Raw genomic sequence first — 19,879 nt, forward strand, 5'->3', positions numbered from 1 at the left:
TGCTTTAGCCTGGTAGGGTCGCGCGCTCATGACGTCATACGCAGGGCCCATACGGGTTACAAGAACGTGATGACGAACAACGCTCTCTTTTTGCCGCATCTACTGCGAGGTGAGGTTGTCTCGGAACTTTGTGAGTTTTGGGAATCTGAAGGCATCGGCTCGGGGAAAGCCCGGGGCGCGGGTCTGGCGCTCGGATCGTCTGTGTTGGTCGTTCCCCGGCGCGACGAGCGCCATATGGATCTGGCGGCCTTGGGATTCGAGAACTGTATTGGGCTTGTGGGCCTGCCCCCACCCCTCAGCCTTGCCGGGCTGGCGCCGCCGTAATGAGACTGCTAGGGGTGCGCCGAGCGGGAGTTCGCCCGCTGTGCTCATAGTCCCTACCCAGCAGCCTCCCTTTCCTGGCCAGGCCTCGGCGGGGGCCGTTCTCCGGGTGGGTCGTCCTGTGTCCGTCCCGGGGGTTCTGCTTGCGGGGCTCCGGGGGGAGCGGAGCTCCGTGCGGGGTGGTGTGGCTGCAGACAGGCCCGGCGCCGGCCTCGTAACCCCAGGGTTTGTGTTTCAGGATGAAGACCATTCTCAGCAATCAGACGGTCGACATCCCGGAGAATGGTATGAGACCTCATGTTTGTGCTCCTATTAGTCTTTACTGCCTGCTTTGTACCTGGTTCCGAGGCCTCACGGATGCTCTCTTTCAGTCGACATCACCCTGAAGGGACGCACGGTGATCGTGAAGGGCCCCAGAGGAACCCTGCGAAGGGACTTCAATCACATCAACGTAGAACTCAGTCTTCTCGGAAAGAAAAAGAAGAGGGTGAGATGCGGCTCGTGTCGTGTTTTGTTTCCTCTTCCGACCCATCCGTGGCTGCTGTGGAAGGGAGGGTTGTAGTAACACCGGATTTGGTGGCTGTCGGAATTACAGAATTGAGATTCCTTGTTTAGCTTGAAATCGGGTGTGGGATGGTGTGGCTAGTGTTGGCGGGACTGCTTCAGTGAGGTCGGGAGAGCGAATTCTGGTTATAAAGCTCAGTGTTAGTACCGCAGTCGTCGTTAGCGTCAGGTTCTTGATACTGTCACCAGTGGGTCCTCGTGCTGGTTCCGTAGGAATCTTAGGGACCAGGCAGGTCTCGGAAACCTGATATTTTAGTTTTCTAGGAGTGAAGTAGGATGCAACTTGAAAAATGAGTATTTCTGGGTTGGCATTCCCTTGTGAAATGTGTTTCGTGACGTCTAGTAGCCGAAAAGCTAGTAACGGAGGGCTTCAGACGTGATTGCTTTAATGAGGGCTAAAGCTCGAATCCAGAGTAATTCCCTGAGTAAGTGGGTTTTTCTGTCAAGCCATCCGTATTACGGGAAGGAGTCATATGAAGTGTTTGTTCTGTTACAGCTCCGAGTTGACAAATGGTGGGGGAACAGAAAAGAGCTGGCTACAGTTCGTACCATCTGCAGTCACGTGCAGAACATGATCAAGGGCGTTACACTGGTAAGCAGACCGCAGACTGCCTCCTTTCCGGAGGGGAGGCTCCTCCGCTGTCACGCGTGCATGCAGCCCGAGTGTCTGCTGCGGAACATAGACTCTGCCTGCAGTTTACCGCGGTATTTGGGGAAAGGTGATCTTGGCAGTGTAGAATCGGCATCTGTGGGTCTTGAGGAGTAAATGATAAATGTGACTGAAGACCAGATGGTCTTGATAGTAGGCTAATGGCGGTTTTTTTGGTAGGATGTGTGGTGGTGTTTTTGTTGTTGTTTTGTAGCACATAGGATAGGCTTTGATTTCTTGTTGGCATGCCGGTCTCCACAGGCGCCTCTTGAAGGGGCAGAAGAAGCTGGATCTCCTTTCAGCAGTCCCTGTCTACTTGACTAAAAGTGTATTTGTTGTCATTATTCTCTTTACAATTCCCTCTCCCCCAAGCCTTTAAGATAAAGTTCATTTTGCTGTCTTTGCTGAAATGCTTTTCTTCATATTAAAACTCAGTCCTTTCAGAATGTGCCCCATAATGGCACCCTTCAGCTCCATTATAAGCCAGTTTGGTCATGTTTCCCCTATTTACTCTTGCTACCAGGCTAAGTTCCTCAAGGGCAGAGGGCCTGTCTGAGTTGTCATGTGGTATACTGGTATTCCTTAGTAACTCAGTAAATGTTAGTCTAGTGCCCAAGATGAAGGGCTTTGGGGTTCTCTCTCTTTTTTTTTTTTTAAAGATTTTATTTATTTGACAGACCGAGATCACAAGCAGGCAGAGAGGCAGGCAGAGAGAGAGGAGGAAGCAGGCTCCCCGCTGAGCAGAGAGCCTGATGTGGGACTCGATCCCAGGATCCTGAGATCATGACCTGAGCCAAAGGCAGAGGCTTAACCCACTGAGCCACCCAGGCGCCCCTGGGGTTCTCATTTTTAAAAGCTGACTTTGTTTACTGTGGTCATAGGAGGTAGTAAAATAAATGCTTCCTTAAAGAACTTGACAGTCTATTGAAGAAAGAAGCATGTATACAATTTGGAAGATCTGGTATAGGTGACCACTGTTACAAAATCTTGACAATGAGTGCTATGTGAGGACTGTTTCATTTTTAAACTACAAATAATGTAAGCACCCTACAAAACTTAAAAACTGGATTTGTCTTTCAAATTGTCAGCTTTGCTAATACTTTGTTTTCTTAATAGGGCTTCCGATACAAGATGAGGTCTGTGTATGCTCACTTCCCCATCAACGTTGTTATTCAGGAGAATGGTTCTCTTGTTGAAATCCGAAATTTCTTGGGTGAAAAATATATCCGCAGGGTTCGGATGAGGCCAGGTATGTGCCTACCTTCAGATATGGTTCTGAAATGTTTACCTATGAAGACTGGTGTTTGGGGCTGGCTATAAATCCGTATTTATTTCAGAATTGTCCATTTTGATTATGTATGTAATAACTCTTGGTGTTAAGGTTTTGTATTGTATTCATACTGATTGTGATTCTTAAAGGCTTATATGTTAGTTTCAGGGGATGTTAGCTATGTTTAATTCTCTTTGCAAACTGAAATCCTAAAAAAATTTGAATAGTGGTTAATAGCATAGACTGCCTAGGTTCAGATCTCAGTTCTGTCAGCTTTGGGCAAATCATCTACTTTTAGCTCATTTTACTCATCCAAAATTGGGAACGTCTCATGTCTAGATGAATTAAAATTAAAATATACTTGGAACATTTCTTGCTTGATACATAGTAAACACAGAAGCATTAAAAATATTTTTAATTTAGACATTAGAAAATTGTACGTGCGTATTTTAAAAAAATTTATTTTTAAGTAGTCTCCACAGAACCCCAAGATCAAGAAACGTATGCTCCACTGACTAAGCCAGCCAGGTGCCCCAACATTAGAAAAAAAAATTTTTTTTTTTAAGATTTTATTTATTTATTTGAAACAGAGAGAGAGAGATCACAAGTATGCAGAGGGGCAGGCATAGAGAGAGGGGAGAAAGCAGGCTCCCCGCTGAGCAGAGAGCCCGATGCAGGCCTCCATCCCAGGACCCTGAGATCATGACCTGAGCTGAAGGCAGAGGCTTAACCCACTGAGCCACCCAGGCGCCCAACATTAGAAAATTTTAAATTTTTTTTTTTTTTTTTTAAGATTTTATTTATTTGTCAGGGAGAGAGAGCAAGCACAGGCAGACAGAATGGCAGGCAGAGGGAGAAGCAGGCTCCCCGCCGAGCAAGGAGCCGGATGTGGGACTCGATCCCAGGACGCTGGGATCACGACCTGAGCCGAAGGCAGCTGCTTAACCAACTGAGCCACCCAGGCGTCCCAACATTAGAAAATTTTAAAGCTTGGTGCTCTCTTGATGCTTCTTGATTCCATTGGGGTAGGAAGAAGGAATTCTTAGTACCATTTAATGAGTTTACAAAAATACTTTGTGGTATTAGCTATGGTCAACAGCATTTAATGGGAACCCTTCTATTAAAAAAAACTTGAGAGGTAACAAATCTATACAGTAGGAATAAGACTTGATGACAAAGCTGTGGACAGTTAAATTGAATACTGTCTTCTCATACTTTTTTTTTTTTTTTAAGATTTTTATTTATTTGACAGATCACAAGTAGGCAGAGAGGTAGGCAGAGAGAGAGAGGAGGAGGAGGTAGGCTCCCTGCTGAGCAGAGAGCCCGATGTGAGGCTCGATCCCAGGACCCTGGGATCATGACCTGAGCCGAAGGCAGAGGCTTTAACCACTGAGCCACCCAGGCGCCCCTCTTCTCATACTTCTTGACTGAATCCCTGAAAGTCTAACTACTCTGGAAAAGATTCATTCAAGCAGGAACGCAAACAAGATTTTGCCCAGATTAAGTCAGGTCCTGTAAAATCAGAATCTCAACAAGTGTCATTTGTTGTGTAAAATTATAAATGGAATAAGTTGCTACTTTAAATGTTTTTAAATTAAGTATTGTACAGATTTGATTTTATGTTTACCCTATGTGAATGCTTTCTCCCCTTTTTAGGTGTTGCTTGTTCTGTATCTCAAGCCCAAAAAGATGAGTTAATTCTTGAAGGAAATGACATTGAACTTGTATCGAACTCAGGTTGGTTTGTTTAGTATGCCTAATTATGCCTATAGAATTTTGTTTAAGTCTTGTAGTTGAATACATGGTATTCTGCTCATTAGGTGAGCTTTTTCATTTGTGAAATTGAGTAAAAAGTACCCCAAAGATAATAGGTTTTAAGTATGGCATATAATAAAATGCTTTTATTTTAAGATGAATTTGGCTGGTAATGTAATTTCCTTATCTTTTTTACTGTTAATAGCTGCTTTGATTCAGCAAGCCACAACTGTTAAAAACAAGGATATCAGAAAATTTTTGGATGGTATCTATGTTTCTGAAAAAGGAACAGTTCAGCAGGCTGATGAATAAGATCTGAGGTAGGTGCTTGCAGTGTCTGTAAGTTTCCTTACTGATTTTTAGAGGTCTTAATTTACTAAGAGTCTGAAACTGGAGTTGTAATGGCAGAAAGTGAGTTACATTCTGGAATACAGTAGATGGCAGAATAAGAAAAGTGACATTTTTTCTATAAACTAGTAATCTAAACGATGTTTTAGGTTATTGAGAGAAGAACTTAGTTTTGGAGGGTATTGATGGAAATTGATAGATCTTTTTATTCCTTCTTACAGTTGTCCATCTGCAGAAACAGCGAGAAGCCGGATGATTTTTCAGACTTATTTGTGATATTTTAAAGATGCAATAAAAGCTATACTGATTTGTGGCTTTTTCTTTTTCTTTTCCTTTTTTTTTTTTTTTTTTTAAGATTTTAATTATTTGAGGGACACCGTGCAAGAGAGCGTGAGTGGACGGGGGAGGGACCGGAGAGGGAGCAGTAGGCTGGGCCACCTAGGTGTCTCTGGGACTTTTTCTTAAACCAATAAGCCTTCCCAACTATTTGGCAGGTAAATCATTCAGAAGTAAATTGTGGTGTGCTGAGAATAGTAACAAGGAATAAAATAGGAGTTTTTTCTAGTAAAACTTTGTGGGAGAATTGGCTTTTAGTTTTTTGAAGGAATATCAAGGGCATTTCAGGCAAGAGGAATATAGTACCAGTGACAGGCAACAGCATGTGACTTCATCATTGGATGTAGAACTTTGGGGGAGCTCCTGAAGGTATCTAAGTTTGCAGAGGCATAAATTTTGAATATTTGTGAGGTAAGTGTGCTTGAGCCACTTGCCCGTATACCCTTAACTTGTGGGAAAAGCGGGGGGGGACAAAGTGATAGGGTTAATTTGTGTGTGATAAATGTGTCTAAGATGCTCTCAGTCTTCACACTCTACCCTACCTCAGCCATTACTCCCACATGCTAGTCATAGATATATTTAGAAACATAACCCTTCCAAAATCTTAATTCTATGTGTCACACTTGAAATGTGTTACCATACTGGTTGCCCTCACCTTCTCCAGTTTTCCTCTCTCAGTTGATGAAAACTCCAGCCTTCTGATTTCTCAGGCAAAAAACTAAACTTTGATTTCTCTTAAACACTATACATGAAATCCATTGGAGAAGTGTAGGCTCTGCCTTCAAAATAAGGTATGTTTTAAGGATTTATATTAAGAGGGGGGCTACCTGGGGGGGCTCAGTCAATTAGGCATCTGCCTTAGGGCTCAGGTCATAATCTCAGGGTCCGGGATTGAGCGCCATGTTGGACTCCCTGCTCAGCGGGGAGCTTCTCTCTGCCTGCTTCCTACTTGTGCCCTCTCGCTTTACTGATCTTGAAGAAAAAAAGGAGCAACTATTTGGAACGTATGGATCTTACTGAGATCTTGATTTTAAATGAGCCAACTAGATATTTTAAGGAGTTAATCTTTGGTAAGTTTTTAAGAAATAGAAGTGAAATAACTATAGTTTGCTTTGAAATATTTGAAGTGGGGTTAGGGAAGGCACTGGTGGGGCTCTAAGTGCTATTATCTATAAATTGATAACTTTTTGAAACTATGAGGATTCACTGTGCCTACTTTTAAGTTTTGAAATTTTTCGTAACATAGAAAATAAACTACATTTTGGCTTGGGTTAGTATAATAGCTCTTTAACTGGTCAGCTTTGTTCTTGTCATCTGTTTTCAGCAGTAACCAGAGTGCTTTTCTCAAACTCCACTCCCTCTTCACCTTTCTGATAGACTGGCTGAACTGATCTTGCTTTTCTCAGTACCACTGCCTTAAAACCTTTAGTTCTTTCCCTCTGGAGTGGCAACTTAACCTTCAGGTCTGTTGTCAAACATTTTCGGTGAAGCCTGCCTTGATCTGCCTATCAGTTATGTTCACCCCTCATCGCTGTCCTACCATATACACCCTTAACCTCTGCTTCACTTGTTTTTGTCCATAGCATTTAGAATGTAATATCCTTCACTTTGTTGTGTATTGATTGTGTGCTTTTTTTCTTGTTAGAATGTAAACTGTGAGGATGGATCTTTTCTCACTAGGATATTCCAAGTACCTGGAACAGTAATGGTCTGGTATATAGCTATTTGCTGAGTGAATGGTACCTAGATTGCCAGGGAGATTAAAGTATAAAAACTGTAATACCAGTGGGGCTGGAAAGTGTTTTGGAAGGCATTGAGGATTTCAAAACTGATTTTGAGGGTTGAGGAAGAAGTTTCCAAATGTTAATATTACAGAGGGTGTTAAAATTGAGAATGTCAGTGTGGGCCATGGTAGCAGCTGTGGGAGTAAGTGTAATTTCTCACAGCAAAGTGGATTGACATGATGGCTAAGACTTCACGGGGTAACTATTGGAAGCTGGTTGTAGCTAAGGGGTGCTTTTCACTTAAATTGGATGTGGTAAGGAAAAATCTAGTTTCCCCTGGGAAGAATTCCATGTCTTCTGTGTCTACAATGGATAAGCACTTGTGTGTTATTTTCCCAACTCGGAGGTTTAGATACCCACATTTTATAATGAGAAAACATACTGCACAGAAAGTTATCCAGGATGCACAGTTTGGGAAGATGGACAGAAGCAGTATTGGGCAGAATCCAATTATACACCAGACCCATTCATATTTTATGGTTCTTAAAATTGACCAGATTGTTAGTGAGTATAAATGATCAGCATGAACCAGTTTATTTGGAATAAATTACATTGAGAATTCAATAATTAGTCGAAATGTACTGACCACCTAATTTTACAGAGGATCTTTAAACACCATGGCTATATTGTAATATTTTCCATATGTACCAGACTTGTTTGTGAAAGACAGGGTTGTTACATTGAATATACAAACTAATAACCACACACAAAATAGAATGCACATTAATTAGATTTTAAGAGGACTCCCCACCCCACCCCCCAGCAAGTCCCAGTCCTAAATTCTGAAAATACCCAGTCAAAAGCTTATCAGTTTAAAATGACAATTTTTAAATGAGTTTGGGATAAACCTGAATATTAAGTATAATCAATCATGACTTAGATTAAATATTTACCTAAGGATTCTTGTATGATGAGTTCCCAGGTGCTAACAACTTTAGTAAGCATTGGTTTGCATTGGTTTGAGACTTGACGAGTTTATGGCAAGGTAACAGATTTGAAAAAGGACACAAGTTTTAACTTCAGCTCTAAATGTCAAGACAAAGTATTGAAGGTTAATGGCAAACTGAATACAAGATACTTTTAAATCAGAGCACAAAGTATTGAGACACGAGAAAAGCAAAACCTTAATTCTAAATCTTTGTTATTCCTATGACTGAATATGCATCCCTTTTTCAAGATGTAAGATATTAAAAAGAAGTCAAAAAGTTGGCAATAAGTTGTTCAACTAATAATTCTTGAGAATATTCACTAAAACTTTGGAATCTGAATCCATGTGGCACAAAGGAAAAAAAAACAATCAGCCAGGTGGTGTTTTAAATGACCGTCTTTCCACATAGTTAACATTAAAACAACCAGTTGTAATTGTGGATAGCTTTTGGCCAACGATGGGAATTTTCAAACAGGAACTAACAAAAATTACTTGAAAGCATAAAAAGCTTAAAAACCGTCAAAGCTGGGAGAGTGGATACAGTGGAGAAGGAGAATAGGAAACCACAATTACTGTTTGAGTTGGACCAGCCAAAAAGCAAACCGATTTTCCATCATTTTTGCATTTACTTGACCAATTGTGTTACCTCATTATAGTACCTTTGAAACTTCCTTCTATTCATTATCAATTTGAATCTCTCATTACCTACGAAATTTGGCTTCTGACATAGGTAAACCTGAAAAGCAATCAGAATTGCCTTAATTTAGGATGGTTTCCTACCAAGGTTTTTTGAACAAAAAAACCTTTCCTTTGACTCAGTAAATTCTTGAAGAGTGTGGACAGTGATGAGCTATTAATGCAAAATGGGTGGTTATTTAAATGCTGAGTAATCTAAAGAATGGGTATGAATGGGTTTACATTCAGGTATTCTTCCTCTAGAGTTTAGAATACACTGAACGAATCTTAAGTATAGGAGTTAAAGTCAAACTCCTAATTTAGATTTAAGAATTTACTTAATCCAGCTTCAAAAGATGCAGTGGAAACATTTTTAACTCCTTCAGACCATCAACATTCTGAATTGTATCCAGAGGCACAGTTGCAAGGTCCAGACTGAGCTGCGCTCTACCTTTTTGAGAGGTGCCTATATTCACATGGTGTCAGAACAGTGGAGCTCCCCAGGAGAGCGCAAGTCTTCTGGAATAATATGATCTTTTGATAACTTTATAATAAAACAAACATTACATCATTTTAGAATATTTAGCTTTCCTAACTATGTAAGATCTTGTTTGTTGCCTCACAAAAATCCAAGTGAGGAAGAATGCTGTCGTTTTGTCTAAAGAGGAATTTGCTTTACTGTGAGGTTGAGTGCTGTCTCCACAGGCAGTTGGGTCTAGCTCTTCTTAATCTTAGTTCCGTGATCTTCCCATGAAATGAGTCATGGAAGTTCTGTGTTTTTAAATCAGATCTGATATGAGAGGAGCCTCACGAAATACCATGTTTTATAAGTGATGATTTTTACTTCCATTGAGAAAAACTAGGATCAGTGTGCTTAAGAGTCTGTGCTGGAGCTGATGATGAATGAGCACTACTTAGCCTATTACATATTTTCTAAAGGGGAAAAGCACCTTGTTAGAAGTGACAGAATAATCACCGACTATCCACTGTTAAGAGTTGTAAATTTCTGCTGTGGAGTCTAGCAAAAGTTGCACTTTTTTCTACGTAATTAGTTATAAGTATCTATTGGTATTTATAGAAGAAAGCTAGAGAAGAATGATGGATAACAGCTCATTACACTTAATGAAGCAGTGTATCAGATAATCCTCACAGCTTACTCTCTGGGTAAAGCCTTTATCTTCAGATGCAAGAACTGAATTCAGGAATGTGAACACCTAATGGAAAATTCATTTGGACCACGCTTCAGAGACCTCGATTGTCATCACCTTGGTTACCACTAGTATTTCAGATTGTCTTCTATAAGTTACCAGTGTATGGAACTGGAGTGAATTTTCAGACTTTCTATCATGCCGACAGAAATAGGATCAATTTCACTAAGAACTTCTCTGTGGCCTTACTTTAATGGTATATGTTGTAAGTTCTTTGCTTTCCAAATTTTTCTTCTCTTTCGCTTATGGAAAATGGTAATTGATAAAAGTAGAACCAGGGTGGAGAAGAAGCAGCAACCAAAGAATATCACTGGTTTCTTTTGCACAAGAAATAAGCAGACCATGCACTCTGTGTTTCTTTGAGTCTGATTGCATCTAGGACTCATGTTCTCAGAAGGGAAGCCACTGTTGCCGATCAGGTTGTTGTAAAGCTGAACTGAGGATTTAGCTTTGAAATCAGATGTGAAGAATCCAAATCTGGGTTTAGATTTTTCTTCAGTCAGTTTGAATGCATAATAGCCTTTAATTTTGACTTTATCAATTAGGTGTGCTGAAAAATACCAGAAATGAACATTAATCCCAAATGAAATATAAAGTATCTGAGTTAGAATTTAGTTTCCACTGAAATAAGCTAAACTCAAAATAGCAATTGTCATTAAAGGGTTCTGACATTCTTTTATGATTGAAAAATAGGTGAAAATATGTGTAATTAAGCTTTAAAAATTCAAAGTAAAACTGTGATTCATAAATAATACAAAAACACCAGTGGTGGGGGCAGGGCACAAAAGCAAATTTAAGAAGAACTGGAGCCATGAAAGTGTAAAAGGACTTAACTGCCATTGTATGCATTTGGTCACAAGCAGAAAAATCTTGTCTATTTGACCTGATTTCCAGACCTCAGATGTGCTCTTGGTGCTGCCCAATAACCATACATGGTTTCCCCTAGTCACTTGACTGATACACACCTCTCCCTCAAACTGTCATCCTTGCTTTGAAGGGATGACCTTCCTACCTACTTAACTTAAAAACTGAAGTAATCAGAGGAGAATTCTTCAATTTTGCACCATCACCTCTGTCCACCTACTATCATACTTCTGTTACTATGGATGACCTGTCCATATTCCTAGAAGGCTGACTCTTCACTTGTACACTAAGTTTATTCTCTCTTGTTTACTCAAGGACATCTCTGTCTGTTCTCCCCTTCTCTCATGTATTACCCCTCACTGTTGGGTCATTTCCGTATGAACGTGCTACAACTTCTGGCTCTCCATTAGTTATCTTAATAGCGTGGCTTCTAGTCACTCTTAATGCTTTCCCATCTCTTTGACCTCTTTGAAGTGTTCCAGGGCTCAGGCTTCTCTGATTGTTCCCTTGTGCTATCTAGGCTTATTGTTTCTAAATACCATTCTTGCTTTTTTTTTTGTTTGTTTTTAAGATTTTATTTATTCATTAGGAGAGCACAAGCAGGGGAAGAAGCAGGCTCCCTGCAGAGGAAGGAGCCCGATTCAGGACTTGATCCCAGGACTCCAGGATCATGACCTGAGATGAAGGCAGATGCTTAACCCACTGGGCCACCCAGGAGTCCCACCATTCTTGCACTTAACTGCCGAGTCTGTATCTCAGCCCCAGACTTATCTGAATCTGAGACTCCAGTTAGCCTATTTGACATCTCTAACTGGATGTCTAATAGACATCTCAAACTGTGCAAAACCAAACAACTCCAAAAGTCTACCAGTCTCCTCCAACCGGTAAATGGCCACTTCCCCTTTAGTTGCTCAAACCAAAACAGATTCATTCTTCACTCTTCTCTCACATGCTCCATCTAATTCTGTTGACTTTACCTTCAAAATAAATCCAAAATCTAGCCACTTCTCACCATCTCCACTTAATAACCTAATCCAATCCCCCATTATTTCTTTTTTAGACTACTCCAACCCTCCCTGATTCTGTTCTTTGTCCTTTACAATGTATCCAAAAAGAGCAGCCAGAGGGATTCTTTAAAAGTATGGGTTAGATCATGTGCCCTTCTGTTTAAAACCTTCCATAGCCTGCCAATTCCAGAGTGTAAGAGCCACAGTTCTTCCGATGGTTTACTAAACCCTGTCTGATCTGCCTCTTCTATTTCCTTGACTTCATCTCTGATTACTTTCTTCTGTTGCTCCTGCTTCCACCACTTTGATTCCTTTCTGAACCTCACGCAGGCCAGGCATGCTCCCATATTAGGGTTTTTGCATTTGCTCTTCTCTCACCTGGAACACTTCACAGAGAACTGCACAGGTTTGCCGTGTTGCTCCTCCAGGTCTTTGAAGACTTCCCCAGCCACGCCTTAGAATTGCAACGACTCCTACACCCCACTCCGGGTCACCCTCTTCCCTGCTGTTCTTTCTCCGTAGAACTTTTTGCCTCTGACATGCTATTTATCTTATCTGTTGACTCTCATCCCACAAAAATTGAGGCTTCATGAGGACAGTAATCTTTACTTTGTTCAATGGTGAGTTTCTGCCTGTATTAGGTGCTCAGTAAATATATTTCTGGGATCTTTTTGCTGCTTCAACAAGTCTATTGTAGACATTTAGAAATATTTTAAAAATGTTAGCCAGTACTGGGAAGAGTATATAAGATACTCTCAAACACTGATGCTTGCTTCCATTAAAATAGATAAAATTGAGGAATTTTTTTTTAAAGTATTAAAAAAATTACAGTTTGCGGGTGCCTAGGTGTGTCAGTTGGTTAAATGTCTGCCTTTGACTCATGTCATGATTCTAGGGTCCTGGGATCGAGTCCTGTGTGTCAGGCTCCCTGCTCAGCAGAGCGTCTCCTTCCTCTGCACCCCTCCACCTCGTGCTCCCACACTCTCTTGCAAAAATAAATAAAATACTTAAAAAATAGAGCTTGTTTGGGGAGGGGGATGGAAACTGCTGTTTATAACATTTGACCCAGTAATTCCACAGTGGGCAGTCCTTAAGATAATCAGAAATGAAGACAGATTTATATTCAAAGGTACTTGCTTTTTAGTTAAAACACACACACACACACACACACACACACACACACACACACAAACAAACCCCAGGTCAAACAGGAATGCTTAAATGCGTAACGATGTGTCCATATGATGGGATATTAAGCAACCATTAAAATAATATTAAGACGGGGCGCCTGGGATGCTCAGCCGGTGACGGTCTGCCTTCAGCTCAGGTCATGATCCCAGCAGCCTGGGATGGAGCCCCGCATCCCGCTACTTGCTCAGCGGAGAGTCAGCTTCTCCCTTTTCCCCTCTTCCTCTCTCCCTGCTCATGCTTGCTCTCTGTGTCAAATAAATAAAATCTTAAAAAAAAAAAATTAAGGCAATTTTAGTGACATGGGACACATCGTGTAATACTTTATTTGGATACAAAACTTCCACTTGTACTAAAACTGTCTGGCACAGCATGCTGGGACTATATAATCCAGTAAAATACCAACAGAGCTTGTTTGCGGGAGTGAGATTTCAGGTGATTTGGTTTTGTGCTCTGTGTTTTGCTATACTTTTCTAAACTTGCCGAATTTTCCCTCAGGAGCGGGCGCTGTCACTAGCGCGCCTCCTCCCCTGGTTCTCCGTTCGCCCGAGCCGGCGGTGCCCTTGCGTGCGGGGGCCGGCCCGCGCCTCACCTTTCAGCGCCTCCTGAACGTACTTCTCCAGGTAGTACTTGCGCAGTTCGTCGTTGTCCAGAGACCGGTCGTCGATGCCGTTGGCCGTGATGTAGACATCCACGTCCCCGTAGTTCCTGCGGATCCAGCCGAGCACCTTGCGCTCCCCCCACGGCAGCACCGCCAGGCGGCTGGGGGAGCTCAGGCAGGTGATGTCCTGCAGGAACTGCACGTCCCTGTCCGCGTCGTAGCGGCTGCCGTTCTGGCGCGCGTGCATCACGAAGCGGGTGGTGAAGTGGTTGAGGGCGTAAAAGTCGGCGGCGCCCTTGACCAGCCGCCGCTCCTCCTCGGTGAACCGCGGCAGGGCGGAGCGCGAGAGCCCCTGCCTGTTCTTGAGCGCGATGTACTCGCGCATGGCCCGCGGGTAGTCGCCGGTCTTGAAGAGCGGCTCGGCGAACCAGGCGATTTCGAACTGGAGGAAGCGCTCGGCCGCTTGCCAGTGCGAGCGGGCGTAGGGGTTGGCGGGCTCGGCCCAGTCCGAGTGCAGGGACAGCGACACGGCCCCGCGCTGCGCCGGGCGGTAGCGCCCGTCGTAGAGGCGCCACACCAGGGCGTGGGCGATCAGCAGGTGGTGCGCCGCCCGGTAGGTGTCGTTACCGGTGTGGCTGTACACATCGCTCAGCCGGTTGGGCTCGTTGATGGTGATCCAGAGCTTCACCAGGTCCCCCAGCTCCTGGAAGCACAGCCCGGCGTAGTCCTGGAAGGCCTGGGCGGTGGCCGGGTTCAGCCACCCCCCGCTGCGCAGCAGGGGCGTGGGGAGGCCCAGGTGCGCGTGCGTCGGGTAGTACAGGGTGACCATGGGGGAGATGTGGAGCTTCAGCCCCTCGCTGACCACACACCTGTAGTACCTCAGAGCTTGTCGGTTAACCACGGACAGGTTGCCCGTGGGAAGGATGGAGGGCCAGTCCAGAGCGAACCTGTAGTGAGTGACTTTCATTCTCGCCAGCATCTCCATCTGTCTTTTGATGCTGACGAAGTCTGTGCATTGAGCTGGCCGTGTTTTCAGCCTCACCCCTTCCACTCGGTGCAAAAGTCTGTTGCCTGTCACGTTCCACACGTACAGGTGAGGGTCGCTGAACTGTGGGGAGGAAGCCACCACCTTGGGCTGTGAAAGACACGCACGTTCAAGATTTTATTTATTATTGATTTGTCACAGAGAGAGACAGAGAGAGCACAAGCAGGGGGAAGGGGCAGAGGGAGAAGCATGCTTCCCGCTGAGCAATGAGCCGGATGCAGGGCTCGATTCCAGGACCTCGGGATCATGACCTGAGCCCAAGGCAGATGGATAACTGCCTGAGCCACCCACCCAGGCATCCAGAAAAACAAGCACATTCAAATGAAGCACACCCCACAGACAGGCCCTAAGGGGAAGATGGGCCCCATCTTATTGTGCCTCTTCCTGACAATAGAGAAAATAAATGATGCATGTAGCCTTCGAAACCACCGGCCCTTTCCTGCAGTTCCCATGGTGACATCGTAGAAGAGTCCTGCTGGATGAATCTCCCTTCTAGCTCTTGAAATCTCCCAGGGAGACCAGAAAACCGGGAAGGAACCATACTGGGGCTTGGCCTCGAAGACAAGTTGTTTTTCAGAAACCCCTGAGAAATTGTTTCCTAGTTTGTTTGTCCTAAAAACTGAAGTCACCCAGTGGGGTCTCACATGATTCTGTTGAAATGCATCAGGAAATTGGGCTTGTACCCTCAGTTAGAAGGAATCGTGAAAGCTGGACCTTCCAAACCCTGCCATAACTTGACAGCAAAGTTAAAATTCTAGTTGTAGAGGATTTCATGGAGACCAGGACTTGGAGTTAGAGGTGGCTGGTTGACCCAGCCACAGTTCTTGAAAGAAGCCAGTGCAAACGACCCCTTGCACTTGCTGAGTCCAACTCTCTAACACCCTATATTTGAAAAGTCCAAGTGATGCCACATGTGTATCATGTTGTCCCCACCGACGTGCCTGTGAGAACACCGCATTTCTTCATCCAACAGAATACCGAATACCCTCTTAATGCAGGATGTTTGGATTACGACTGGAAAAAAACAGTAAAATTTCCCCAGAAACTCCCAAATTGACTCTTGGATCTGATGATGATGTGTCATACCCCGCCCCACACTGAGGAGCTAATCCTCCACTCCTGTCCTCATTCTACCCCTTTGAAACTGGGGCTTGGCAACTCTGTCTAGTGACAGAGTAATCTCACCCACCTCACAGGTGTGTTGTGACGAGTCAATGACTCTGGGAAAGCACTCTGTCAACTCTAAAGCAATCTACAAACATAAGGTAGCCATGACTTGGGTTTAGTTTTCTGTGGTTGCAATAATTGCCTGCGAGGCCTTTGAGGCTAAATTAAAACAGAAGAGAGCTTAAGAAAAAACACTTCCAAATTTGGAATTAATAAGAGAAAATACAAGTTCTGTACTTGTTTCCAAGTAACTTTTCTTCCTGTGGTTGAATTTAAGTGCACCTGGAAAAAATGATAATTAACCTTTGGTAAATATTTTCCCTCTAATTGTTTTCTCGTGTGTCATCCTTCATAGTCTAATTACAAAACCATATCACTGCCCACTTACCATCTGCCAACCAGTTATCTAGAACATTAAACTGAGAGAACATCGATCATGTGAGCATGAAGTTAAATCTGCATATAATTATTTGAGTAAAATCCTTCTAGCTTAGATTGGCAATCTCAGTGTTTTCAAACCTCAGCGCGTCTTAATATTGAAAGGGTGTTTACAAAGAGCAATCTTGCTATGAGGTAAGGCAAGATCAAATGAAAATCTGTCTTTTAAAAACCTCCAACAAGTATTCAGTTTAGCAAGTGGGTATGATTATTCTGCTAAGAGATCTAGTTGGGGGTGGTGAACCACGATCTCAACCCTAGCTCCCAAGAGCTTAGTTCTAAAATTCTGTTCCCCACTGAGAGGATGCTGGAGTCCTTGGAGAAATGGTTTTTTCCAGTCTGGGGCAGGAAAAGAATGAGGTGATGCTGGTACATCTTATGCCAGAAAAAATAAGGATGTACTTAAAAACTGAAAAGGAAATGTCAGAAGGACACAGGGGCAGTTTGAAAGAGTCCCACTGGCCACCTTTGAGATAATCTGAGCATCAAAAGGACTAATGAAAACAATGACAGTAATGAATTATAATGCATTGAAATTAAGAGAATTACCTAATATATGTAGAAGGAATAATTAGAAATTCACCATTTTATACTCTGCAAAGTAATAGTTCAGGTAAAGTTTATGAATCAATATTAAGACCATTAGTGACATGTTGTTTGGAAGGAGGATATCTATATGGTCACAAAGTGTCACCAGAACATTACTTCTTAATTACAGATGGAAAAGGTACCTTTCAATGAAGAGATCTTGCAAATGCTACCTTAGTCAAGAAATGTGGTAATTACTACTTCAACACATTAACATTTTCCATAATGAAACAATGACATCCTGTGCTTCCTGATGTGATATATTGGGAAACAGACAACTTCATTTACATAGTATCTTTCCAGAAGTGTATTGAATCCAATAAAGAAACAAATCCAGAACATGAGACATTCTACAATCAATTGGTCTGGGCTCTTCAAAAATCCCAATACCATTCTTGGGGGAATTATTCTGAGTTAAAGGAGACTAAAGATGAATGACAATGAATGTGTCATTCTTGTTTGAATTCTTGATCTAAAATTTTAAAAAAATCTATAAAGGACATTTTGGGAACATTTAGGTAATTTGAATATGGAATGTATGTTAGATGATATTGAATCAATATTAAATATTATGGGTATGATAATATTATAATGACATAGGAGACTGTCCTTATTTTTAGGAGATACATTTGAGTAGAAATATTTTGGGTAATAATATAATATGTATATTATGTACATAATATATAATATAATAATAATGTCTGCAACTTTTCACTGGCTTATAAAAGAGATAAAACAATGTAGCAAAATGTTAACAATTGGTCAATCTTGATGAAGGGAATATGGGTGCTTATTGTACTCGTTTGAAATTTCTCAAAACCAAATGTTAGAGGAGAAAAGAATACTGAGAGGCTGGGGAAAATAAGATGGGGATGTTTGTAGGTAGGCACACTACTATTTTTCAGGTGTTACTTTCATTTTGTCACTCTTTCTATAGAAGACATCAATTTTTTTGGCATCTATTCTTACATCCTCTGGCTGATTTTTCAAAAAGCGTTCTAATTTTCCTTGGCAAACAATTCATCCTCACTCTTTGTCCAAGTTCAAGGGAAGCTGATGCCTCACTGGGCTCCAGGCATAAGCATGAAACTCAGAACTGGTTGATCACAGAACTGCTTCCCCTGCCACAGGTGATTCACTCTTGTTCCTCAGAGTAGGGGTAGGGCCCCCGATGGGGTAGACCTTCACAGCTAATCACTGGGGCACAAGTAGGTTTTGAGGTGAAGCAGAAACGTTCAGGTTGGGTCACGTACAGGCAGGAACTCTTGTCTCTCCTGGGATATTTCTTCTCTGGGTGTGGAGTTATAGAAAATATAAACCCATTTGAAGTGGTAGGGAAAAGATGGCCTGCCTTTCCATGTGGTGGAGACAGGGACTGGGTAAGTAGTTGGCTCTACAGGGGACACACAGTGAAGATGAGTCACTTCTGTATTTAGGTTACTCTATATCTTTTCCTGTGTTATTATTATCTCTGAGTCTTTACTAACTCATGCCTAAGTATCAACTGGGATTGAGATTCATGACCTGAGAACTTTGTTCACTCCTGGTTTGAGCCCTTTTGTCTGACCGCATCCCTTGTAGATCTTGCTGTCTTTCCATCTACTTCTAGAATACAGGCCATAGTGTGGCATTGTGAGGTCTTATAGCATGGTGTCAGGAAACAGACAGATCTGGGTACTCTGAACAAGTTATGTAACCTCCCTAAGCCTCGGTTTCCTTGCTTGTAAAATGAGGGCTTTATGATTTAGGAAAGAGAATGTGCATATATACAACAGTTGTATGCTTGGCACATAAGGGCTTAAAAGATTGCTGCTATTATTGTGACAACAGCGCTGCAAATACGGGGCTTATGAGTTGCCTGTTAACAGTTCTGCCACTATTTCCGTTTCCTCAGGCAAGTCACTTAGGTCTCAATTAGGAACCGATGGGTCTCACTTCCTAACCCGTAAACCGAAGGATTTGGAATAGGAGATCTCTAAATGGCTCATCTACCCTAAAAGTTGACCTTAACAACTTCACTTTGCATGGTACGTGGCTGGTGCTCTGTTGCTGCCCTGGTCAGGCACACAGAGAGGAGCAAAGTGTCAAACCTCTCCACCCTCATGCGGGAAAGGCTTGCATTCTAGTAAGGGGAAAACACGATCAATAAAAATCCATAAAGCAGTTATCAGGGGCTGTGGGGGGGTGGGGCAAATGGGGAGATATTGGTCAAAGGGCACCAACTTCCGGTGACGAAATTAGGTTCTGAAGATCGGATGTACAGCGTGGTGATTATAGCTAATGATACCGTATGACATACTTTCAAGTTGCTGAGAGAATAGATCTTAAATGTTCTCACCGCAGAAAGAAATGGGAATTTTGTTACAGTGGTCATCGTTTTTGGCAATACAGAAACGTATCAAGTCATCATGTTGTCCTCCTTAAACTTATACCATGTTGCATGTCCATTACCTCTCGATAAGGCTAGAGGAAAAAAAAATGTGTAAAGTACATAATAGTATGTTAGCTAGTGATGAATAGGATATACAGGGGAAACAAGGAAGAAAGGGGAATGAGAGGATTGTGATTTTTTTTTCTTCTTCTTTTTTTTTTTTTTTGGAGTGGAGGGAAGCCTTATTGAGAAGGCGGCATTTAAGGAGTAATGTAACGAAGGTGACGAATGAGAATGGGAGACCCCACGAGGATACAGAGACCTCATAAGGCAAATTATTCAAACCTATCAAAGAACAGGAACCACTTAAATCAAGGGCCACCAATAATTGGCTTTTGGCAAAACATAATCTAGAAAAAAAATTTTGTAATCTGACGCTACTGACCAATGACTAAGTTCCCTCTAGACCATATACTTCTTGAGGGCAGCCTCTCATCACCATCGCCAAAGATAAATTCTGGCATATGAGAGGCTCTGGGAAAGCACTAAATCTCATCTTCCTTCCTCTTCCTCTCAACTCCCCTCCAGAACCTCCAAGTAATCATATTTGCTATTGTCTGACGGCTGTCATTGAGTCCACGAAATAAAATACTGTGACCTGGGGCGCTTTGGTGGCTCAGTGGGTTAAAGCCTCTGTCTTTGGGGCGCCTGGGTGGCTCAGTGGGTTAAAGCCTCTGCCTTCGGCTCAGGTCGTGATCCCAGAGTCCTGGGA

At 42.6% G+C, this 19,879-nt stretch overlaps 2 protein-coding genes across 3 annotated transcripts in view; one reads left to right on the plus strand and one right to left on the minus strand.

Annotated features, from left to right (window-relative positions):
* The first annotated feature begins 52 nt into the window (after positions 1-52).
* LOC111148911 (ribosomal protein L9) lies at positions 53-5,222 on the plus strand. Of its 2 annotated transcripts, none has more exons than XM_022505692.1 (8): positions 53-109; positions 560-606; positions 693-808; positions 1,382-1,477; positions 2,651-2,783; positions 4,461-4,541; positions 4,765-4,879; positions 5,129-5,222. In XM_022505692.1, the coding sequence occupies exons 2-7, from the start codon at positions 561-563 to the stop codon at positions 4,869-4,871; spliced, it is 579 nt and encodes a 192-aa protein (XP_022361400.1). In that variant the 5' UTR covers positions 53-109; position 560; the 3' UTR covers positions 4,872-4,879; positions 5,129-5,222. The 2 variants fall into 2 exon arrangements, with proteins under 2 accessions (XP_022361400.1, XP_022361401.1); XM_022505693.1 differs by having other exon boundaries at positions 108-130.
* A 4,268-nt stretch (positions 5,223-9,490) lies between these two features.
* Positions 9,491-19,879, minus strand: part of LOC111149282 (klotho beta) — a 32,961-nt gene continuing 22,572 nt past the window's right edge. Inside the window, exons 4-5 of the mRNA XM_022506264.1 lie at positions 13,490-14,633; positions 9,491-10,388 (exon numbers count right to left, since the gene is read on the minus strand). Of these exons, the coding sequence (XP_022361972.1) occupies positions 10,024-10,388; positions 13,490-14,633 (1,509 nt within the window). The 3' untranslated portion in view covers positions 9,491-10,023. The remainder of the gene's footprint in view (positions 10,389-13,489; positions 14,634-19,879) is intronic.

The sequence above is a fragment of the Enhydra lutris genome, unplaced genomic scaffold (genome assembly GCF_002288905.1).
Source record: "Enhydra lutris kenyoni isolate GAN:26980312 unplaced genomic scaffold, ASM228890v2 scaffoldscaffold21, whole genome shotgun sequence".
NCBI classification, from domain to species: Eukaryota; Metazoa; Chordata; class Mammalia; order Carnivora; family Mustelidae; genus Enhydra; species Enhydra lutris.

Bases quoted from the DNA above. Each gene is read 5' to 3' on its own strand.
- LOC111148911 (XM_022505692.1), top strand. From the start codon at position 561: ATGAAGACCATTCTCAGCAATCAGACGGTCGACATCCCGGAGAATG. The intron at 607-692 runs GTATGAGACCTC...GCTCTCTTTCAG, and splicing joins GGTCGACATCCCGGAGAATG to TCGACATCACCCTGAAGGGA. The intron at 1,478-2,650 runs GTAAGCAGACCG...TTTTCTTAATAG, and splicing joins TGATCAAGGGCGTTACACTG to GGCTTCCGATACAAGATGAG.